The sequence below is a fragment of the Choristoneura fumiferana genome, chromosome 28, assembly GCF_025370935.1.
Source record: "Choristoneura fumiferana chromosome 28, NRCan_CFum_1, whole genome shotgun sequence".
NCBI lineage: Eukaryota > Metazoa > Arthropoda > Insecta > Lepidoptera > Tortricidae > Choristoneura > Choristoneura fumiferana.
The window spans coordinates 4,474,264-4,497,106 of NC_133499.1; the positions used below are offsets into that span (position 1 = coordinate 4,474,264).

The following is a 22,843-nucleotide window of genomic DNA, read 5'->3' on the forward strand; positions in this document are numbered from 1 at the left end:
TGTGTCTGTCTATAGGCGCGGAGCTAGATAGCGGAGCGGAGCGAGGGGGTAATGCGGAGCGGAGTTGCGGACTGTGTCTGTCTATAGGCGCGGAGATAGATAGCGGAGCGGAGCGAGGGGGTAATGCGGAGCGGAGTTGCGGACTGTGTCTGTCTATAGGCGCGGAGCTAGATAGCGGAGCGGAGCGAGGGGGTAATGCGGAGCGGAGTTGCGGACTGTGTCTGTCTATAGGCGCGGAGCTAGATAGCGGAGCGGAGCGAGGGGTAATGCGGAGCGGAGTTGCGGACTGTGTCTGTCTATAGGCGCGGAGATAGATAGCGGAGCGGAGCGAGGGGGTAATGCGGAGCGGAGTTGCGGACTGTGTCTGTCTATAGGCGCGGAGCTAGATAGCGGAGCGGAGCGAGGGGGTAATGCGGAGCGGAGTTGCGGACTGTGTCTGTCTATAGGCGCGGAGCTAGATAGCGGAGCGGAGCGAGGGGGTAATGCGGAGCGGAGTTGCGGACTGTGTCTGTCTATAGGCGCGGAGCTAGATAGCGGAGCGGAGCGAGGGGGTAATGCGGAGCGGAGTTGCGGACTGTGTCTGTCTATAGGCGCGGAGCTAGATAGCGGAGCGGAGCGAGGGGGTAATGCGGAGCGGAGTTGCGGACTGTGTCTGTCTATAGGCGCGGAGCTAGATAGCGGAGCGGAGCGAGGGGGTAATGCGGAGCGGAGTTGCGGACTGTGTCTGTCTATAGGCGCGGAGATAGATAGCGGAGCGGAGCGAGGGGGTAATGCGGAGCGGAGTTGCGGACTGTGTCTGTCTATAGGCGCGGAGCTAGATAGCGGAGCGGAGCGAGGGGGTAATGCGGAGCGGAGTTGCGGACTGTGTCTGTCTATAGGCGCGGAGATAGCGGAGCGGAGCGAGGGGGTAATGCGGAGCGGAGTTGCGGACTGTGTCTGTCTATAGGCGCGGAGCTAGATAGCGGAGCGGAGCGAGGGGGTAATGCGGAGCGGAGTTGCGGACTGTGTCTGTCTATAGACTAGCTAGATAGCGGAGCGGAGCGAGGGGTAATGCGGAGCGGAGTTGCGGACTGTGTCTGTCTATAGGCGCGGAGCTAGATAGCGGAGCGGAGCGAGGGGGTAATGCGGAGCGGAGTTGCGGACTGTGTCTGTCTATAGGCGCGGAGCGGAGTAGCGGACGGTGACTATACCAGGCGCGGAGCTAGATAGCGGAGAAGAGCAAAAAAGTAATGCGGAGCGGAATTGTGGAGGCGCGGAGTTAGCTAGCCCAGTGGAGCGAAAAAGCAATGCGGAGCGGTGCTGCAGAGGCGCGGAGCGGAGCTGATCGCGAATGTAATGCGGGGAATTGCGGAGAAACATCTCCATTCGTGGAGCTTCTTCACTTGTGCTCGTTTCTCCGTCCCGCTTTCTAGCTCCTCTCGCTCGCTCCGCTTATTTTTAACCCCCGATACAAAAAGACGGGTGTTATTTAGTTAGTTTGACCGCTATGTGTGCCTGTCTGCGGCACCGTAGTTCTTAAACGGGTTAACCGATTTGGATGCAGTTTTTTATTTGAAATCTGGTTTTCTAGCGATGGTTCTTAGACATATTTCATCAAAATCAAAATTCAAAAGAAAAGATATTGAACTTTGAAGTGACAAAGTCAGGGTTTTCCAACTTTTTGTTGATTAGGTTATTAGCTATATCGGGGGTTTTTCTAAGAATTTTGTCTTCACGCTACTAACCCTAAAAACTTGTTTCAATATTTCGATATACTACGAAGTGCAAAATACAAACTTCGTATCTTGCTGTCCCGCTGACGCTTATTAGGGTTCCGTAGCCAAAATGGCAAAAACGGAACCCTTATAGTTTCGCCATGTCTGTTTGTCTGTCTGTCTGTCCGTCCGGCTGCGGCTTTGCTCAGGGACTATCAATGCTAGAAATCTATAATTTTGCACGGATATATATGTAAACTATGCCGACAAAATGGTACAATAAAAAAAAACAAAAAAACTTTTTTAGGGTACCTCCCATAGACGTAAAGTGGGGGTGTTTTTTTTGTTCTCATCCAACCCTATTGTGTGGGGTATCGTTGGATTGGTCTTTTAAACCCATTATGGGTTTGCTAAGACGATTTTTCGATTCAGTGATTTGTTTGCGAAATATTCAACTTTAAAGTGCAAATTTTCATTAAAATCGAGCGTCCCCCCACCCTTTGAAAAAATTTGAAAAAATTCAGGATGGTAGTAAGTATATCAAACTTTCAAGTAAAACTATAACGGCTAAGTTTGCTTGAGAATTATTAGTAGTTTATGAGTAAATAGCAGCCTAAGGTATAAAATATATCTAAACTTGGAAGATTCCGTATAAAATACGAAATCCTTAGAAAAATGGCTACGGAACCCTATTTTGGGCGTGTCCGACACGCTCTTGGCCGGTTTTATTATTTAATACGAGAGTGAGAGGGACGGTACGATACGAACTTCGATTTTCGAATTTCGTAGCAGCCCCCTTGGCCAAATCCTTTATGGCGACGATGGCCGTCTGAAACCATAAATCCAGCCGTTAACAATATAAGCCATAAACGTTTTATACGCCATTTCATCCACGCACATGCGTCCTATCTATTACGACGGATAAACCTATGGTGATATAGGTAGTGCCACGAGAGTTGAAGTGAATGACACACAACTACACGAAGAATTGATTGCACAAAAGAAGAATGAATAAAATGAATGAGTGAATGTCAAAGTCACACGTTACATGACATGTGCTTGTGTGCGTGACTTCAATAATTGAATTCAAGAATTTATTATTCTGGTGGCTCTACCTACGTGTATACACGCTGTATATTAATTTACGCTGTATGTTACAAATTTGTTATTTTTTTTAATAAGTACACTTTTTTGTGTTGACTGTACTTGCATTGTCATCCATCGGACTTACATATGTATACCAAACAAGTCAATCCGAGTACAGTCACCATCATTAATATCTGCCACAGCGGAGCGTGCAAAAATATCTGACACGTCCTTCCGGCCCTAGAAATAGAGCCGTATCAGATATTTATGCACGCTTGTGACAGATATTGGTGCTGGTGACTGTACCATTTGATTTGACCACACTTGATTTGATTTGACAACTAAACAGGGCAAGTAAAAGAAAAGCTTGTTAAAACAATTCTTATGTGGGTACAACAGCTGATCATTGTAATATATTATGTTGATATGTAAAATAACAATCATTGAAGTCTGTGTCAAATGCGTTTAATGTATGTATTGTTTAAGAGTAACCCTAGTTTTAACCCTGGTTTTATTGAAAGCAGACCCTAAAACGTGCCGTCGCACTTGAACACCGTTTAAAAGTAAAACCCGACCACAAACCCTTACGGTAACCGAAAACCGCGTGACCTCGTGACCTTTTCTTTTTAAAGCGGTGTAAGCAGAAAAAAATCGCGCCGCTAAAGTCAAGTGGGTAGGGCGGGGAGACGTCCGTTGGCTTGTCGATACTTGCTGTCCTGCTGGTATTATCAGTATTAAGAATATCCGTCATTGGTTGTTGACTTCGCAGACAAAGAATTGAGATCAAAGGTTGTGTGTAGAAAATCCTGAAATAAATTTACAAGAACATGCAACATTGCAGGTAAAATGAGTTAAGCTATAGAAAAAATTCTTATTTTTTGATTCAACTATAATGTTAGCTACTTAATCCTCAATATAAATTGCTCAATTTAAACAGATATTTTTTACACAATGCATTTATTTCACTTGAGATGTAATTCAATTTTAAGATTTGACTTGGCTACTTTTTACCAACAAAACAAATTTTAGAAAAGTAACAGACAAATAAAATATGGTCTTTACATAAAATTTAGCAAACTCGAATCGGTTCGTCTATTTTAGAGATATTGAAATTGTAATAATAATGTCGGGGATTTTTAACTTTTCTAAGTTGGTTAGATTATTAACAGTTTTACAAGCTTTTGTTTTACTTGCCCTATTTATTGTCGCTGTGTTTTTTTTGCGTAAAATCTTGCAAGTTAATTTTGACTCGCTTTCAGTGTTCAGATTGATTTGAAATTTGGTACACATTATGTAAGTTGAATGTCAATACATGTACAGTTGACAAAAAGTGCAGTCAGCTAAATAACTTGTGTACAAAATGTTTTTTTAACAGAAATCTATCGATATCCTTTTTATCGACACCTCACCAACCCTAGCCGTTCACCTGTATAATTCCGAGGGCCCCCGAGTGCACTCGAGCCCTTTGCTTCGTGTCTTTCTGCCGCGACACACTGCGGAAGGGTAAACGCCACTCGATGTGAACTGGATCCTCGGGGTCAAGGAACTATACTATAGTTTAACGTAGAACGGACTGCGGTTATAACACGGTTTAATTTAGCTTGAACTTTCACTCGACTCGGCCGGCTCGGCTCGGCCGAAGGAGGGTTATGTTTTTACCCGACTAACCGAAGGATGGTTATGTGAGGGGAGAGTGTTTTTTTAACCCCCCCGACGCAAAAATAGGGGTGTTATAAGTTTAACCGCTATGTGTGTCTGTATGTTTGTCTGTCTGTGGCACCGTAGCTCTTAAACTGGTGTACCGATTTGAATGCGTTTTTTTTTATTTGAATTCAGGTTTACTAGCGATGGTTCTTTCTTTGCGATGGTCTTTGACTTTGTCACTTCAAAGTTCAATATCTCTAATCTTTCTTTCTTTCTTTTTTGAGATATTGAACTTTGAAGTGACAAAGTCAAAGACCATCGCAAGGAAAGAACCATCGCCAGAAAACCTGAATTCAAATAAATATATATCGTCACTACTTTGAAAAAATCTCGTATCTAAAATCAATATGTCAACAAAATTGAACCTTGATGTAACCTTTATTTATTATGATTGATTTGACTGATTTTTAGTTTTATATAATTTAAAAATTATTAAAACATATATATGTAGAAACTTCTTTGTTTTAGCGGGTTTAAACTTGATTGCTATTTGCCTTGGTCTTAGACGAAGATTTTATTTTATGCACTAGACTAGAGCATAACAAGTCATTTTATGTCGCCTAGATCTAGCATAAATACGAACTATACGAGCATGAGAAGTGAAAAATATATTTTAACTCACTATTAAATAATTTGCTATGGCCGACGCGTTTCGCACTTAAACACGAGGCATCGTCAGAATCTTAACAATAGTCTTAAAAACTAACCCAAAACTGCATTTTTAACAACAGAAGTAACACCAGGCGCAGTTATTGCCCCGGCTGCGGGTTATTACGGTTTTTATAGATATAGCTGCTTTTACGATAGCAGATTCGAGGCGGAACTCATATCGGCCTTATGCGTGTGTGTGCTAGTCATCTGAATCGCATAAACTGTCCGTATCGCAACACAAGTAAAGAAGTTTTTGTAGAAAAAATATTTTTTAATATTTTTAGGAGTTCCGTACCCCAAAAGGAAAAAACGGAACCTTTCTAAGAACACTTTGTTGTCCACTTAGAATTCGTTAATCACTGTTCCGCGGGAACTATGCAATTTTCCGGGATAAAAACTATTTTCTTCTCTTCCCCGTGACTCAAAGTATCCCTATACCGAATTTCATCTAAATCGGTTCAACTTTAGACGGGAAGAGGTAACAAAGAAGCAGACTTACAAACTTTTGCATCTATACAATAAACATATGTACAATAAAGCTGAAGAGGGTCAAAAGTGTACATGGAAGATATTCGAAATAGGTATTTGGTAAAAATTTCATTTAAATTACAAGATTTTTTGCTGACTCTACTTTCTATTGACTGTACTTGCATTGTCATCCAAACTATATTTCTGTACCAATCTCAAGTCGATGCTATTAACCGTTGAGGAGTTCCCTCCTGTGGAGATGATCCTGGCCGGACCACCAGGATGTCACTACCAGATTATTGTATTGGCACCAGAGTTACATACTCGTAAGTAGGTATGCCAAATTGCAAGTCAATCTTGCCACTGGGAGTGGTTCAAATTTAACTTACATACATACATTGGAAGTAAAATAAAAGCTTGTTAAAAAACAAGATGATTTTGAACATGAAACTACCGTGAGACTCACTCATATTAGATGATATTCGCGCGAGCAGAGCGGTGGCGCGTAGTGTGCGTGTTGCGGCAGCCGCCGAGTCGCGTGCTCCTGAGAAGAAGGGCTACGAAATAGCCCGAAACATGTCGAGCTAAACTCGCTTTAAGACGTAAGTTATCCGTTACAATATCATTTAATAACAGGATGATTTTTAACGCAAAATAAATTTAACTTCAAACATCAACACAGCGATAAAGTATATCCCGACTCGACATGGTCTAAACTTCCATTGTTAACCAATCATCCATTTTTATAGATGATATAATACCTACACTATAACAGGATCGAGGTATACTCATGTAAGATTTCGGTTCCAATCGCTAACCAGAAAGGCTTGAAATTTTGCACTTGTGTTTTTCATTCATTGGTGTGTGTGAATTTGAAGTTCCCAATTCGCAGTGGGCCCGCATGAGAACTGCGGCCCAAGCCATCTGAACCTATGAGGAGGCCGGTGTCTGGGCAGGTTGTAATAATATATAGACAGGGAATGATGATGGTCATCTCGTACTCGTATAATTGTAATCTTGCAAGTTAAATTTGACGCACTTCCGGTGGTCGGTTTAGCTTGAAATTTGGCATACTTATGTAAATCTGGTGACAATATAATAATCTGGTGGCGACATCCTGATAGTCTGGCCAGGACCGTCCCTGCAGGACGAAACTCCTCAACGGTAAATGGCTTGGACTTGTAATTTGGTACGGAAGTGTAGTTTCGATGACAACGGAAATACAGCCAACAAAAAGTAAAATCAGCAAAAAAAGGTATTTCTAAAAGTAAAATCAGCAAAGTAAGGCATTTCTAACAAAACATTTAGCCTGTACGTCTGTCTGTGTGTATAACATACCGTGGGCCATTCTTGATTTGTATCGACACGTCATGATATCTTTGGGAATTTAAGCCTTAATCCTTGGTAAAAAGGTTTAGTTAAAGTTTGTCTTAAAGCTGAATTAAGATACTTATTTTAATTGGTGAGTTTGATAGTGAAGCTTGGGATGTTTATTGATATAAATTATGATTTAGGGTTTTTTGTCGCATTGAATTGAATCTGATTTGAATTCGGGTTGATAGTCAAGAGGTTTCAATCGAAACGCATCTTTTTATTTAGGGTTCCGTACCCAAAGGGTGCCAACGGAGCCCTATTACTGAGACTCCGCTGTCTGTCTGTCTGTCTGTCACAAGGCTCTATCTCTTGAGCCGTAATAAATAGGCACTAGAAATTTTCACAGATTATGTATTACAGTGGCCGCTACAACAGAAAATACTAAAATAAAATAAAGTTTGAAAATGCCAACTTCAATAAAGCACTCTTTTTTTTATTTTAACACTACAAGGTAACACTATTTATTTACAAGGTCAAAATTTAAAATCAGGTTAAGATTTATTTACTTATTCATAAAAAGTACGCGCAGTCGGCCGAATTCCCGCGTTCAGCCACTTTTTTTTCTGCCGCGGGCGCCGCGGCCCATGGCAAGAGTCTAAAGCGCTATTCAGCCTCCGACAGGGCGACAGCCTAAGAGGATGAGAATTTAAAATTGTTCTTTATTCAAAATACTTGCACCCAGTGCTTACTACATTAAAATATTTCAACTTAAATTTGAAGTGGATATCTTCAACCGATCGAGCTGAAATTTTGCATGCATGTATAAATCCGAAGACAATGCAATATTATTATGACGTAGAGCTGATCTGATGATGAAGTCAGATGTTGGCCGTGGGAACTCTGTAATGAAACGACACGACCGCATCGATTTTGGTCTCATTTGATTCGTCGCTTGACGACTACCTACTTTGGTAACCAGGGGCAAAAAGTACCGCCAGCAAAAAAGCTTGTATTAGATATTTTTACAAAAAAAATATTACAACTATTTGTTTTTAAAACATTGTACGAAGGTGCGGAACCCTTCATGCGCGAGTTGCTCGCACTCGCACTTGACCGACTTTATTATTGGAGTTTTTAACCCCAACACAAAAAGAGGTGTTGTAAATTTGACGCCAATGTCTGTCTGTCTGTGTTTGCATCGTAGCGCTCAAACAGATAGATCAATTTGGATCCGAGTTTTTTACGTGATAGTGAATTTCCTTACGGTAGTACATAGAGCTATGTTTAATTTTAATCGGTTCAGCTGTTTTTAGATATTGAGCTTTGAAATGGGAAATGTCCGGGGTCTATCAACTTTTCTAAATTGGTTAGGTTCTTATTGTAACCATATCATCATCATCAACACCGCCTTTATACGTCCCACTGCTGGGCACAGGCCTCCTCTCAGAACAAGAGGGCTTGGGCTATAGTTCCCACGCGGGCCCAGTGCGGATTGGCAACTTCACACGCACCATTGAATTGCTTCGCAGGTTTGTGCAGGTTTCCTCACGATGTTTTCCTTCACCGCAAAGCGCGTGGTAAATTTCTAATGTAATTCCGCACATGAATTTGGAAAAACACAGAGGTGCGAGCTGGGGTTTGAACCCACGACCCTCTGTTTGAGAGGCGGTAACCATATAGTTGGTAGAAAAAAGTGTTTGTATCGCTAGATGGCGTTAGTATCAAGAGCTCCGTTTGCAGTTACAGTCTTGCTTGCGATTGGCTCATTTAATTATTAAACCAATCACAAAGTGACACAAATGTCAAATGTCAACGGACCTCACAATACGCGCCAACTAGCATGTCGCAGAAACCTTTATTGAGTACAAATGTCACTGTCAATCTGTCAGTTAAGGAGAATGTAGCTTCCTGAATTAATTTGTCTTATTTATGGTTGAACATGGCGTCTTAAATGAAATCTTCTTAGTGATGTCTTCACTAGGAAACATAAAATAACTCAAATTGGTTTCAGACGAGAGAAACACGTGTGTTTTCGTTTTCCGTATACACGAGTCGCGATCAAACGAATGAATTTTCATCGGTTCACAATTATAACGTTTCGACCATAACGGAATCAGTTCAAAAGGAAACTGGCAACATAAATATGAAATAGATATCCGATAGATCAGAGAGAAATTACCACATTAAAATTACTTTTATAATGGCAACACTGGCAGCACAGAACGCTAAGGTGCGTTTAGAATTTAACATTGAAAAAAAAGCTCAAGTCGCATTCGTATTTCAATCTCATTCGACCTTTTGGATTGGATTGGTAGCGCTGCGTTCCGTTCTTCTCAGAACGCAGTCATAAATTTAAATTACGAACATAGGCGTGGACACATCAAAGCCGTCTGGGTGGAGAAAAAAAAACAAACAAACATGGCGGACGAGGAGTGCGAAGCGAGTCGATTATTTACTTTCCTGATCTTACTGTTACAATGTTTATTGTTGGCTTTATATTCTATCTATTGGGTTGGGTAGAGAAGAGACTGTAAAATAATAAAAGGATTTTCCCACTTTTGTTTGCCATTATTGGTCAATGCAACTTCGTGTTGTAATTTTCGTGCATCTCTTTTACTTTTACTTTCACGAATGTTTTGTGTTATAAGAACTTTGAGAATGCGATCTCAGACTGGACTATTTAGTTTCTATTTTTTATTTAACTTTCGAAAATTGCTTTGACCTATTAAGAGCTACTGAAGCTATATCAAACTGTACCTACCGGTGCCTTGATTCTTAAAAAAAATGAATTATTTATTTCTGCGCAAAACTTTCGCACAGCCAAATCTAAATGACAATGAACAAAACCCTTTTTAAAAATTAAAAACCAGAGACAATCGTTTCGTAACTCCACAGACGGAGCCAACTCGAAAGGGCGGGAAAAAAAAACAAAATGGCCGGCCATAAATCATTTGTTTGACGGACGTCGGCGATGTCGCACCACTTCAATGATTGTCTTTTGTTTCCCCTTTGATTTTACCGACGTCTCGAGGTTTGAATTGTTTTTTTTAACGTTTTTGAAGTGGTCTGGTTAGTTTAACCACGACTGTCAACTACGGTACTTGCGTTGCAAAGTAGGTCCAGATGTAGATGGTTCCGTACCTCAAAAGGAAAAAAACGGAACCCTTACAGGATCACTTTTTTTGTGCGTCCATCCGTCGGTCTGTCAGTCAAGACCCTTTATCTCGGGAACGCGTAAAGGTATCGAGTTGAAATTCAAACCATTTACTCAGGTCTACAGTCGTTGAAACTGTAAAAAAATCAATCTTCAAGTCCACGCAATCAAAGGAACAGTAATTAAAAAAGGTGTTTGCATACAACCTTAACCGAAAAAAATATAGGGTACTTCCGGCTGACCTAGAAACTAAACATTTTGTGTAAGGCAGCTCTTATAGCACAATGAATATTCCTATGTGGTAGAGCCTTACTGTAACCACTTGCTGGCTGTAGTACGAATGGGCCGGCTCGACCGGGTTAGTACCACACTCCCACAGAATACCGGCGTGAAATAGTACTTTTGCTACTGTGTTTCGTACGGTGAGTGGGGGATCCGGAGGCCCAACTCCACTCCCCCATTAGCCCCCCTTTTAGGCCGGCAACGCACCCGAAGTCCTAATAATGCTGTAGGTGTCCATGGGCGGCAGTGAATGATGAAAATTTGAAAAAAATCAGGATGGTAGTAAGTATATCAAACTTACAAGAAAAACTATAACGGTTAAGTTTTCTTGAGAATTATTAGTAATTTAAGAGTAAATAGCAGCCTAAGGTATAAAATATACCTACCTAAACTCGGAATATTCTGTACAAAATACGATTCTTAGTAAAATATTACTTAATTTTTTCGTAATGGCTACAGAACCCTATTTCGGGCGTGTCCGACACGCTCTTGGCCGCTTTTTATGTCAAAGCGAGTTTCCTTTAGCTATCCTTGTTAAAAATCGGTTCAGCCGTTGTTGAGATATAGAACTTTGAAATGACAATGTCGGGGGTTGTCCAACTTTTCTAGGTTGCTTAGCTTACTTCTGTTTGTCTGTCTGTTTTAGTAACCATCTAAAATAACCCCACACTGCGTATAATAATAATAATAAATTCATTTATTTCGGGCAACTTGGCCCATACAATAAATACCTTACAGACTAACATACATAATAAATTAATAATCAATGAATAATTATTCAAAACTAATTTGGGGACAAAACGGCGTGACCCCGTTGAGTCACTGTCCCCAACGTCACATTCATCTGCGACAATATTCATCGGTATCTATAAAGTAGGGAACCCTCGGTGCGCGAGTCCGACTCGCGCATGACTCGTTATTCACGAGAACGCGCGGATTAGACCGCAGGCTAGCACTAATGACTGAGTCGGACATCTTGTTTTGTTATTTGATGCCTGAAATGTTTTGGCTTTTAGCTCCCCCAGCGAAGTTTCCTGCTATTCCAAATTTATCACATAAGAAGCAGATTCTACTGTAGATGGATTTTATTATTAATATTATTAACCTGTCCTCTCCCAGAGGCACAAATTTGTGCCCAAATTCCTTTGATCCTGTTATCCTGGGAGATGACAGATTAAAATCCATCTACAGTAGAATCCGCTTACAATGGCCAAACGCTTATATGACTTAATTGCACTGTAAAATAAAGTTCTCTATAACAAAATTTGGATATAATGACGTAGCTTAGTCCGCTTTTCGTGACATATCGGTTATTGTGACCTGATTTTAAATCATTAATTACATTGAATTATAGTGACCAACATGATTTGTAACACCTTCGTCACACCTTTCTTTTTTTGCGGCCCCAACCACTCTTTAAAATTTAGAATCACTCATCTTGACTTTGGTTATCTAGATAATAATAGAGAATATTAGGCAAAGCTCTGCCCAGGGGGCGACACTAGCACAAACCTCCATGACAACGTCAGTTCTCTTTATATTTTGTCGCCATGACAGATCATGACCAAAGAGTATTAGCACCTATAGAAATCATGATATATTTATCATTCCAGCCTATATAGGTACGTCCCACTGCTGAGCACAGGCCTCCTCTCAGAGTGAGAAGGCTTGGGCCGTAGTTCCCACGCGGGCCCACTGCGGATTGGGAACTTCACACTCACCATTGAATTGCTTCGCAGGTTTGTTCTGGTATCCTCATGATGTTTTCCTTCACCGTGAAAAAACCGCTCGTGGTAAATTTCGGAATACTCAGAGGTGCGAGCCGGGGTTTGAACCCACGATCCTCTGTTTGAGAGGCCATAGGTCAAGCCACTCGGTCACCACGGCTTCAAATGAAAATCCGCGCGTATTAATGATTTATTTCGTTGTAATTGTAATAAATACGTAATTTTTTTCAACCGACTTCAAAAAAGGAGGAGGTTCTCAATTCGGGTGTATGTTTTTATTTTGTATGTTTGTTACGCGATAACTCCGCCAATTGTGGGCCGAATTTCAAAATTCTTTTTTAGTTCTAAAGGAAATACTTCCGAGGTGGTCCCATTGACACCAAGTCAGGATCTGATGATGGAATCTTAGAGAAATCGAGGGCAACCCTCGAATTTTTAAAGCACACCTATAGCGATTTTGGCATTTTTAATACCAAGTCAAGTATTTACTTTTAGAAAGTATCATTTGGTGAACTGGACCTGATGATGAAGACCGTAGGTACCGGTACTCTGTTATAAAATAATATAACTATGCCGTGTGTGAGCTTAATGGAATCGTTGTGAGATGCACTTTGGCTACAAATCACTAAAAACAATGAAATTTTTTTAACAATAAATGGAACCGACTTCAAAAACCTTGAAAATAATTTTCTACTAGTTTGAAGTCGGTGCCTCAGCACGAGCCAGCAGGAGCGATTAAAGCCAAATACATACATATGAAGGTGAGGTAGACGACTATATTAGTTCCGCTCCTGCTGGCTCGTGCTGAGGCACCGACTTCAAACTAGTAGAAAAATATTTTCAAGGTTTTGAAGTCGACTCCATTTTTTGTTAAAAAAATTCAAAGATCGATACTAAGTTACTTATGGATAGAAGGGGGGGGGTACAGGCGTGGATTGCTTAGGGCATCAAATCCGGTCTTAATCCAGCACTCTACGTCACAGTCTTGTGCACAAAAGAAAATAAATTAAAGTTAGTAATGTACGCGTGAGTCTCTCTCCCTCTCGCCTCGGGGTGGACGGTGGAACAAAAATACCGGCGAATGGAGTTTGGTAATTAGTGCTGGCTGGCCCTTGCTCTGTCATAGGCCAGGAGATGGGTGCTCTATTCAAATAAACATTTTGTGACATTTGTAAAGCAAACAGTTGAAAAGCCATTGTCATCTCAAAATTGTATCTCAAAAACAGCTGAACCGTTTTTAATTAAACATAGCTAAGCGGCGCAAAAAAAATGTATTGTAAACTCTTTATTGTACATAAAAACACATGAATTTAACAAATAAAATCATAATAAGAAGTACAAAGGCGAACTTATCCCTTAAAGGGATCTCTTCCAGTTAATCTTCTAACGATTGACAGGATATCAGAAAAAAGAGTAGACACTACGAGTAGAATGAAAAGATAAAAGAGCCGAAAAAAGGTGTGTTATAAGTTTAACGCCAATACGAGTACCTGTCTGTCTGCGACATCGTAGCTCGTAAACGGATGGACAGATTTCGATACAGGTTTTTTAAACTTACAGCAAGTTGCCTAGCGGTGGTTCTTGACTATGTTTGATCAAATTCGGTTCAGCTGTTGTTGAGATATTGAATTTTGAAATGTCGGGGGTTTTTCAACATTTCTATGTTGGTTAGTTTATATATAAAGGGGTTAAATAACCCAGCTGATAAAATGTCAGAAAAATAATTCGTTTTGTTGAAAACAAAACAATTTTTTAGAAGGTTATGACCTATCTTTGAGATATTAAATCTTTCATAACATGACCTTCATGACCTGTTTAACAGTTTTATTTTTGATAATTAAATAAAATAGATATCAATAATCAATTGACGTAAATAGGCGCATGCGTAAATGGCGTGATCTGACTTTGGCGGTTCATTATCTTGTGGGTTTTGTGAGACGACGGGCAATTGGCATACCATCGTAAGCGCGTAAGTTTGGTGCACTTAATATTGTCATTTGTGTTATTAATTTATGTAGTTAATACAGTTATTGTTAGTTAGCAAGGCGCTCTAGTATTTCTAAAACCCATAAAAGTTTATGGAATAAAATACCCCAAAATTGCTAAAAGTGGCTCCGAAGCGGTAACGTTTCGTGTGCTCTGCCTACCCCATTTGGGAATACAGGCGTGATAACATAGATGCCTCTGATCGATTTTAATAAAAATTATGAACATTGACTGTAATTTATTTACAAAAAATAATTATATCCCGTGAAGCCGTGGTGGCCTAGTGGTTTGACCTATCGCCTCTCAAGCAGAGGGTCGTGGGTTCGAACCCCGGCTCGCACCTCTGAGTTTTTCGAAATTCATGTGCGGAATTACATTTGAAATTTACCACGAGCTTTGCGGTGAAGGAAAACATCGTGAGGAAACCTGCACAAACCTGCGAAGCGATTCAATGGTGCGTGCGAAGTTCCCAATCCGCACTGGGCCCGCGTGGGAACTATGGCCCAAGCCCTCTTGTTCTGAGAGGAGGCCTGTGCCCAGCAGTGGGACGTAATATGCTGGGATGACTGACTGAAATTATATCCCATCAAAAACAAAAAATTAATATGATAGCCAAGTTCAATATTAAGAAATGCGTCGTTGTTGACTTCGCCGAAAAAAGAATTGAGATCTATATAGGTGCCAAGTTATTTCGCTTGGGATATATAATGCAAGTTCCAGACTTGATTTGGCTAGTTTTACCAACAAACCAAATTTTAGGAAAGTAACGTAGACAAATATAATAAAGTCTATACATAAAAATTAACCTAGTCAAATCATCGATCTTGAAAACCACGATATGATTTTAGGGAATTTCCACGAGAATTTAGTGAAATATCGGAATTTCTATTTAACTGCTGAATTTAATGGTTTACGCGCGCAAAGCCGCGGGTTAACACTAGTGATAAATGTAAAAAATAAGATGGGTAGATAATTTATTTAAGCAAACGCATTATTCTGAAGTAAAAACTGCCATGGAAGTAAAAACTATCTTAAAAATAACTTAACTATACAATTCATATGAGATTACTCGTAGGGTTGAATCATGACACGTGCTCATCAGTTCCCATTAAAGCGTGTTTTTTAGTTTTTTAAACTATAATTATTTTTCTGAATACCAGCTCCTAGCCTACCCGTCACTGCCAGAGGCTTAGTAATACAAAGTAATTCGATACAAGTATAAATACTCGTTCATCCAAGCCCTAATGTGACCCTAAGTGACGTGTAAAGGTATATTCATTGAATTATATTGAACCCTATGTTGCTATGGAGCAGGGAGGGTGAAGGGAAATGGACCTGCAAGAGCAACTAACTATTAGGGTGCTGAACTATATAAAAATACTTTTCACGTCTCATGCTCGTAAAGGTCAAGTTTTATTGGTTCTCGAATGGAGACCGCGGATCGACAAGCGCAGCGTAGGACGTCCACCAACGAGATGGACGGATGACCAGGTTAAAGTCGCGGGTTCACGGTGGATGTAGGCCGCTGCCGACCGAGGCAACTGGAGGTCTATGAGGAGGCCTATGTCCAACAGAAGACGTCCTATGGCTGATATGATGATGATGATGACAAATTGTAAATAAGTATGTTTTCTATTGTTACAGATTAATCCACCGCGAATGATTTCGCGGACTACGCTCGCCAATGTTATGTGATAGTGCCTAGTGAAGTGTAGTAGCGTCGGCCATCTTGTGAGCATGGCCGCCATTTTGCGCGCGCTCCGCGTGAGACTCGGCGCTGTCGTCGTAAACGCCGCCCTGCTACTCACGTTCGCTGTTTATTCTTCTTATGGTAAGTTGGCGTCAATTTCATTGTCAAATAATCAGATAGATACATAATTATATACAGTGACGCATTAATATCTGCCGCAGCGGAGCGTGCAAAAATATCTGACACGTCCTACTGTACTGGCCCTAGAAATAGAGTCGTGTTAGATATTTATGCACGCTGGGTTGTGTCAGATATTGGTGCTTCTCACAGGCCCGCTGTGTGCAAACACTCGACGAAGGGTATAGGGAGTAGCGAGGGCAGAAGGCAAAGAAAAAAAACCGGCCGAGAGCGTGTCGGAGAAGCCCGAAATATGGTTCCGTAGCCCTTACGAAAAAATTAAGTATTTTTTTTCTAAGGATTTCGTATTTTATACGGAATCTTCCGAGTTCAGGATTATTTAATACCTTAGGCTGCCATTTACTCTTAAACTACTAATAATTCTCAAGCAAACTCGATTTTAATGAAAAATTGCACTTTAAAGTTGAATATTTCGCAAACAAATCACTGATTCGAAAAATCGTAGCAAACCCCTAATGGTTTTAAAAGTCCAATCCAACGATACCCCATCCTACATGACGAAACTATAAGGGTTCCGTTTTTGCCATTTTGGCTACGAAACCCTAAAAATACAGAGATGTAAGAGGTCATTTGGTTAAGTATACTCTATACTATACTCTTAACATCTTAAAGGGTGTGATCTCTGATCTATCGATCATGATAAAATTTAGTTAGTCAATAGACTGTAGGTTTCGCCGAAGAACACAGCTCAATGAATATGCATGTTAAAATGGCTATAGGCGGGCCACATCGTTGGACGAGAAAGGTCCTCGAGGGGCGACCACGAACCGGAAGACGCAGCGTTGACAGGCCTTCCACCAGGTGGACTGGCGACATCGTTAGGGCAACTGGTGCATGCAAGTGGCGAGTTGTCGTTCATCGTGGCGTTCGAAGGGGGAGGCCTGCGTTCCGAAGGGGGAGGCCTGCGTTCAGCTGTGGACGTCTTAGCTGATGATAATGGTGGACTGTAGACCTGGAGCGTCCAAGTATTACGTAACGCAATTTTGGGGAGGGGGGTCTTGTAAAACGTTACGTGTTACAGGTGCGGAAGGAGGGGTTCAAACAACGCGTTACGTCATAGTTTTTTGTAACAAGTACATACTATAATGTCTTCAAAATTGGGAAATTCGCATAATCAGTTGTTCTTGGCATATACATGCTCTCATGCTGAGTTGCCAGCGTGACTGTGCCAAAAAGACCAACTTAATTCGGAAAACGGCTAAAGAAAAGCTAATAGAAATGGCCTTTAAGGTGTTACGTAACGTTTAGGAAGGGGGAGGGGGTATAGAAAAATGTTACGGCGCGTTATATGGGGGAGAGGGGGGTTAAAAATCTCCAAAAATTGCGATACGTGTTACTTGAACGCCCCCTGAAGACGCGTTTGTGAGTCACGACGACTATAACATACCAACATATACTGAAACATAGCATTATCCCAAATCAGAACAGCCATCATTAAAATGCATTCAAAAAAGGCCACACACTAATAAATACCGTTGGTGCGAGTGAGCGTGATGCTAGCAATAAAATAAATTGGACGCGACGAGACGCGTACCAGGTATATATACTTGGTAAAAATACTCGGTTAAGTACTTGCTTATTGGAGCTTATTGGAATGTTTTGGGAAAAGTGATTTTGCTTGTAAAATTAAAGAGATGACAGAATAACTTTAAAGATGGTAGCGAACATACATTTTCATGATGTGTACACATAGTTTGAATTGTAAATGATCTCTTGCCTTAATTATTGTCATTACTGTACCGCATGTTTACAAATTGTTTTGTGTGCCAAAGTTAATAAATAAATACGGTAGCCAGATCTCATTGTGTAGTTCAGAAGTAATCCTTAATTCACTATTACATTTATTTATGAATATAGACTTTTAATAATGATTGGGTCAGGCAGTTGAATTGAAATTCCGAGTTTTTACTGAATTCTAATTTGGGAATCCATAAAAGTAAGGCTCTGTTTCCACCAGAGATGTGCAAATGTGTTGCGAGTAATGTGAATCGCTCCGTTCAGCTGTTTCCACCAGATATGTCCTATGCGAGGATAGATACATGAAGCGTTTTTATTGGTTAATGAAAAACACATCCCTCGGACATCTCTGGTTGAAACGCAAACGCAGCCTTAGATTAATTTATATCATTCTAGTAACAAATAGGTATCTAGGTACAATTCATGTCATGTCATACGTTAATTGAATGTCAAAATTAAATAAAAACATCAGTAAGGTAACAATAAAATGTACTAACCATCCCACTTTTCAGCACAAGCCTCCTCACAAGATAAGAGAGCTTAGATAGGCTATAGAAAGCACCGTTGAAATCCTTAGCATGTTTCTCTAGGATATTCTTTAAGCAAAAGCTCGTGCATTTGAAATGTAATTTCAGTGATAAATACTTGCTAATATTTTACCTAGTATTTACCAGGTACAAAAACCTCGTTAGTTTACGAGCGTTCCTACAATTTGTGGTCAATTACGTATTATTTGATATAATTTCGAGCGAGGTCGGTTAGGATTTTTGTTTTGCCTTGTTTTACGTGGAACTGGTGTAGTTAGTAAGAGATTCTACGTACAGTCGAGTTCATAAACTTATGAGCAAATTTTTGATCAAAAATATCTGAACACGACTCCATTGTTAACGGCGTAGAAGCGTGTTCAGATATTTTTGATCAAACTTTTGCTTAAAAGTTTATGACCTCGACTGTACTAGGAAAGTAACAGATACAAGATACGACACTATTTTATTTCATTTCGGATAATGCTAGGCTTTATGAAAGGTAGTAATACCACTAATAATATAATGCGAAAGTTTGTAAGTCTGTCCGTTTGTTGTCTTTTTAACCACCGACGCAAAAAGAGGGGTGTTCTAAGTTTGACCGCTATGTGTGTCTGTCTGTGGCACCGTAGCTCTAAACGGGTGGACCGATTTGAATGACTTTTTTTTTAATTGAAAGCAGAATTTCTAGCGATGGTTCCTAGACATGTTTTACCTAAATCGGTTGAGCCGTTTTTGAGATATTGAACTTTGAAGTGACGAAGTCGGGGGTTTTTTTATGTGTAAACCTTTGATCCGATTTAGATGAAATTCGGTATACACATAGTTTTGGTCCCGAGGAAGGACATAGGATAGTTTTATCCCGGAAAATTGCATTCCTGTGGTATAGCAATAAACGAATTCTATGCAGACGGAGTCGCGGGCGGCAGCCCTAGTATTCAATTAATTTTTATTACATCGCACTTGCTTGTGAACAGCCTCTATACACCGAAGTGCAAAAATCGTCCCGCTGACGCTAATATTATTTAATACGAGAGTGAGGGGGACGGTACGATACGAACTTTGATTTTAGAATTTCGTAGTAGCTTCCCTGAGGTCAAGGCAATATTTGGGCATTACCATCACAAAGTCAGTTCCCGTGCGTTTCCTACTCCGGTCCTTTAATGCATTTTAGATGAGGCGTGCCGACCAGTGCCGTGGTGCCGACTAGTACCGACTAGTGTATGTATGTATGTTTGTATTGTAGTATGTGTTTATGTATTCCTTATTTCTGTCCATTGTAAAGGTTGCCTGGAAGAGATCGCTCTGAAGCGATAAGGCCGCCTATAGCTTACCTTAGAAATCTCTATGTATATACTTGTGTTCTCTGTACTGTTTACTGTATTGGTGTGCAATAAAGAGTTATTGTATTGTATTGTATTGTATGTATGTAAACTCTTTAAGAGCGTTTATACCTGCTGAGCTGGCAACGTTGCATTTTTGCTAGTTTTTCTCGATTATTCCATAAAAATTGAATGAAAATTAAAAATGTTTTCTGATAGAACACTTCTTAATATATAAGTTAATGTGTCCACTCCAATAATTATTCGAGATAAACTTTTATATTCCTTAAAAACGAATTAATGTTTATGACCGGTTTTTAAAGAAAATAAAAGTCTATAACGAATAGTTATTGGAGTAGACACATTAACTTATATATTAAGAAGTGTTCTATCAGACACCATTATTAATTTTCATTCAATTTTTATGGAATAATCGAGAAAAACTAACAAAAATGCAACGTTGCCAGCTCAGCAGGTATAAACGCTCTTAATGTACAAAATAAGTAAACAAACACAATTGACAAACAACTACTACTACAAAAACAAAAACAACAACGATGATGATGATGATGATGATGATGATGAGTGATGTAACGATGTCGTAATTCTAGCATTCGTCAATGCGAATATAGGCTTTTTAACCCCCGACGCAAAAAGAGGGGTGTTATAAGTTTGATGTCAATGTCTGTGGCATCTTAGCTCTTAGCGATTTGACCAATTTCGATGAGGGTTTTTTTTTCACGTGAAGGCCAGTTTTTAACCTCCGAAGCAAAAAGAGGGGTGCTATAAGTTTGACCGCTATGTGTGTCTGTAGCGATGCTTCTTAGACATGTTTTTGAGATATTGGACTTTGAAGTGACAATGTCGGGGATTTTCCAACTTTTTGTTGGTTAGGTTATCTTGCGGTGTCTCAGTTTCACATTTGTAATATTAGTAGGATTTCTAGTAGGTCTTTCATTTAATTACCCCCACTTAATTGCTTTTCATTTCGTACTGCCAATTCCATAGACATGTCCATAAAAAAATTACCGTCATCATTCTCACGTTAAATTTAGAATACGGCTACCGTCAATAAATTAAGCCCTTAAACACTTAACGGCTCAACCCGTTCTATTTTCAAATTACCAACTGTCATTCGCGATGACAGATGGCGTTGGCCGCACGTTTTTTTGGATTAATTCGTGTTCCTTTCTTAAAAAGCGTTGACATTAACATTTGAGGTAAGATGGAGGATGATGTGGAGTCCGGTTGCGGTTAAAAAAATCAGTGACAGAACAGAGGAACTTTAACATGTAATAGTTCTTAATCTACATGTTCAAATTGAATGTTATTGATAATATATCTAAGTCCCATTAGGCCCTATAGATAACTGAAAATTCAGGGTTCTAGCTTTAGCCATAACAAAATTACAGGATGTTGAAAATATCCTGAATGGCTTCGACAAAAGTATGGTACGGCCGTGCATTTTGTTTTGTTTTGCTGGACTTGGCGAGATATTAAAGTGCGAGGCGTAGGTTAGGCGGTTAGTTATGTAGCGTTTCAAATCGCTCGAGGATTGAATAACTGTCGCTAATAAGGGATTTCTAGCAAGTAACCTAGATTGTTTGAAAAAGTATGGGAGAAGCATTTGAGGTAGCGTTACTTAACCATCCTTGACTATCGCTATACTACGCTACAAGCCAAAGTTCTCGGAAGACCTAGTCATTCTCTTTTTACGCGACTGCGCGAAGGAGAATTATTTCTAGCTCTTTGTGTTCTTTGTGTCTCATTAGTTATTCGAAAAGTTAGAAAGTTTCTATTAAAAAAAATATTAACACGAGTTTTTTTTGACGAAATATGGACTAAGTACATATCAAGATAGTCCAGGAGTCATTAATAGTTGATCGCAATTCCCTTGCAATATTTGAAACAGAAAACTTACTGGCAAAGAATGCAAGTTGAATAAAAGCTTGTGATAATTAAAACGCATACGTTCGCTCCCTTCGATTCGATGACAAATTTAAACACACATTTGCAGCAATTCATCTCTCACTAAGAAGTCCAGAACAAGTAAAACAAGAGCTTTTGACCAAATTACAACCCCTTTTAAGCTCTCCAGAACATTGTTCCTGCTTAGTCCAAGATGATTAATGTCAGACAAGACACAACCTATTAATAACCACACCTAAAGATCTTAGGTATGTGCAATTCAAACTTGTCTGCATTAATTTTGTCACGAAATTCCGATAGAATTAACAATAAACTTGTCTCCGTCAAGGAATGCCGTGGACGTAATTCCTTCGCCTTCCATTAGGCAATTTGATAAACAAAAAAAAAAACTTCCCCCGAAAACTCATTCACAATCTTCGGAAGCGGTTCTCGAAACGTTCTATTTTTAAAACGTTTCACTGTCAACTGTCAAACTCGATGACAGATGGCGCTAACTGCAAGCCGCGGGATAAGGCGGGGATTTGTGAAAAAGCCGCCATTTTAGAACGTTCTATATTTGAAAATAAGCAAGGCACGTTTCGGCTATTAGTCGGGAAGTGTTACGATTTTAAATATGGAATGGGGCTCGCCTGTTTGACATTTGGTGCTTTTTAATTTTTATAAATGTAACGTTTCGTAGCCGCTTGAAAATATTCCAGCCAGGTTTCTGACCTTTAAAAAAGAACAGTTAAAACTTTCTCAAAGAAAATAAATGAGTTTAACTTGTACATGCATTTTACTAAATGTCATGACCGTAACATTGAAGTGTTGCCAGCCGAAACCGAAATACCCGTGCAAAATTTTATTTATGCATGAATATCGATGATAAATGACAAATAATGATGATTTGTGCCCATAGATATTACATTTAATGCCAATACGACGAAACTTTTAAAAATTACTTGCTCAATTTTACCAAGTCCCAATCCAAAAAATACCCTATCTCGACAGTTGTAAGAGTTAAAATCCCTACTAACAAATGTAGGAAGTTGCCAGCGTTTATGGAAATAACTTTAAATAAATCCGTGGAGTTTAAAATGCAGTTTAAAAGAACGACGGATTGAAAGGAGTAGTTTCTAGTAGTTTTATTTTTAAGATTGATGATTCGGAAGTTGAAGGCGATATGAAAGAAGAACGAAGTAAGATCGTCGGTAAAATTGTTTAAAAATCCTCGACAGCAAAATTCCCCACTAATATTATTAATGCGAAAGTTTGTACTCGTATGTCTGTTTGTTTGTTTGTTACTTCACGTCTAAACCGCTGAACTGATTTAGGTGGAATTCGGTATATAGATAGTTTTAGTCCCAGGGCGGGACATAGAATATTTTTTATCCCGAA

At 39.8% G+C, this 22,843-nt stretch overlaps 1 protein-coding gene across 2 annotated transcripts in view; it reads left to right on the plus strand.

Annotated features, from left to right (window-relative positions):
• Positions 1–22,843, plus strand: part of LOC141443670 (uncharacterized) — a 204,481-nt gene that overhangs the window by 12,465 nt on the left and 169,173 nt on the right. Inside the window, exons 1-2 of one of the 2 annotated variants that reach the window (XM_074109011.1) lie at positions 13,974–14,049; positions 15,711–15,897. In XM_074109011.1, coding sequence (XP_073965112.1) covers positions 15,804–15,897 — 94 coding nt within the window. In that variant the 5' untranslated portion in view covers positions 13,974–14,049; positions 15,711–15,803. Of the gene's footprint in view, positions 1–13,973; positions 14,050–15,710; positions 15,898–22,843 lie in introns of those variants that run through there. The other variant, XM_074109010.1, reaches the window with a different exon arrangement.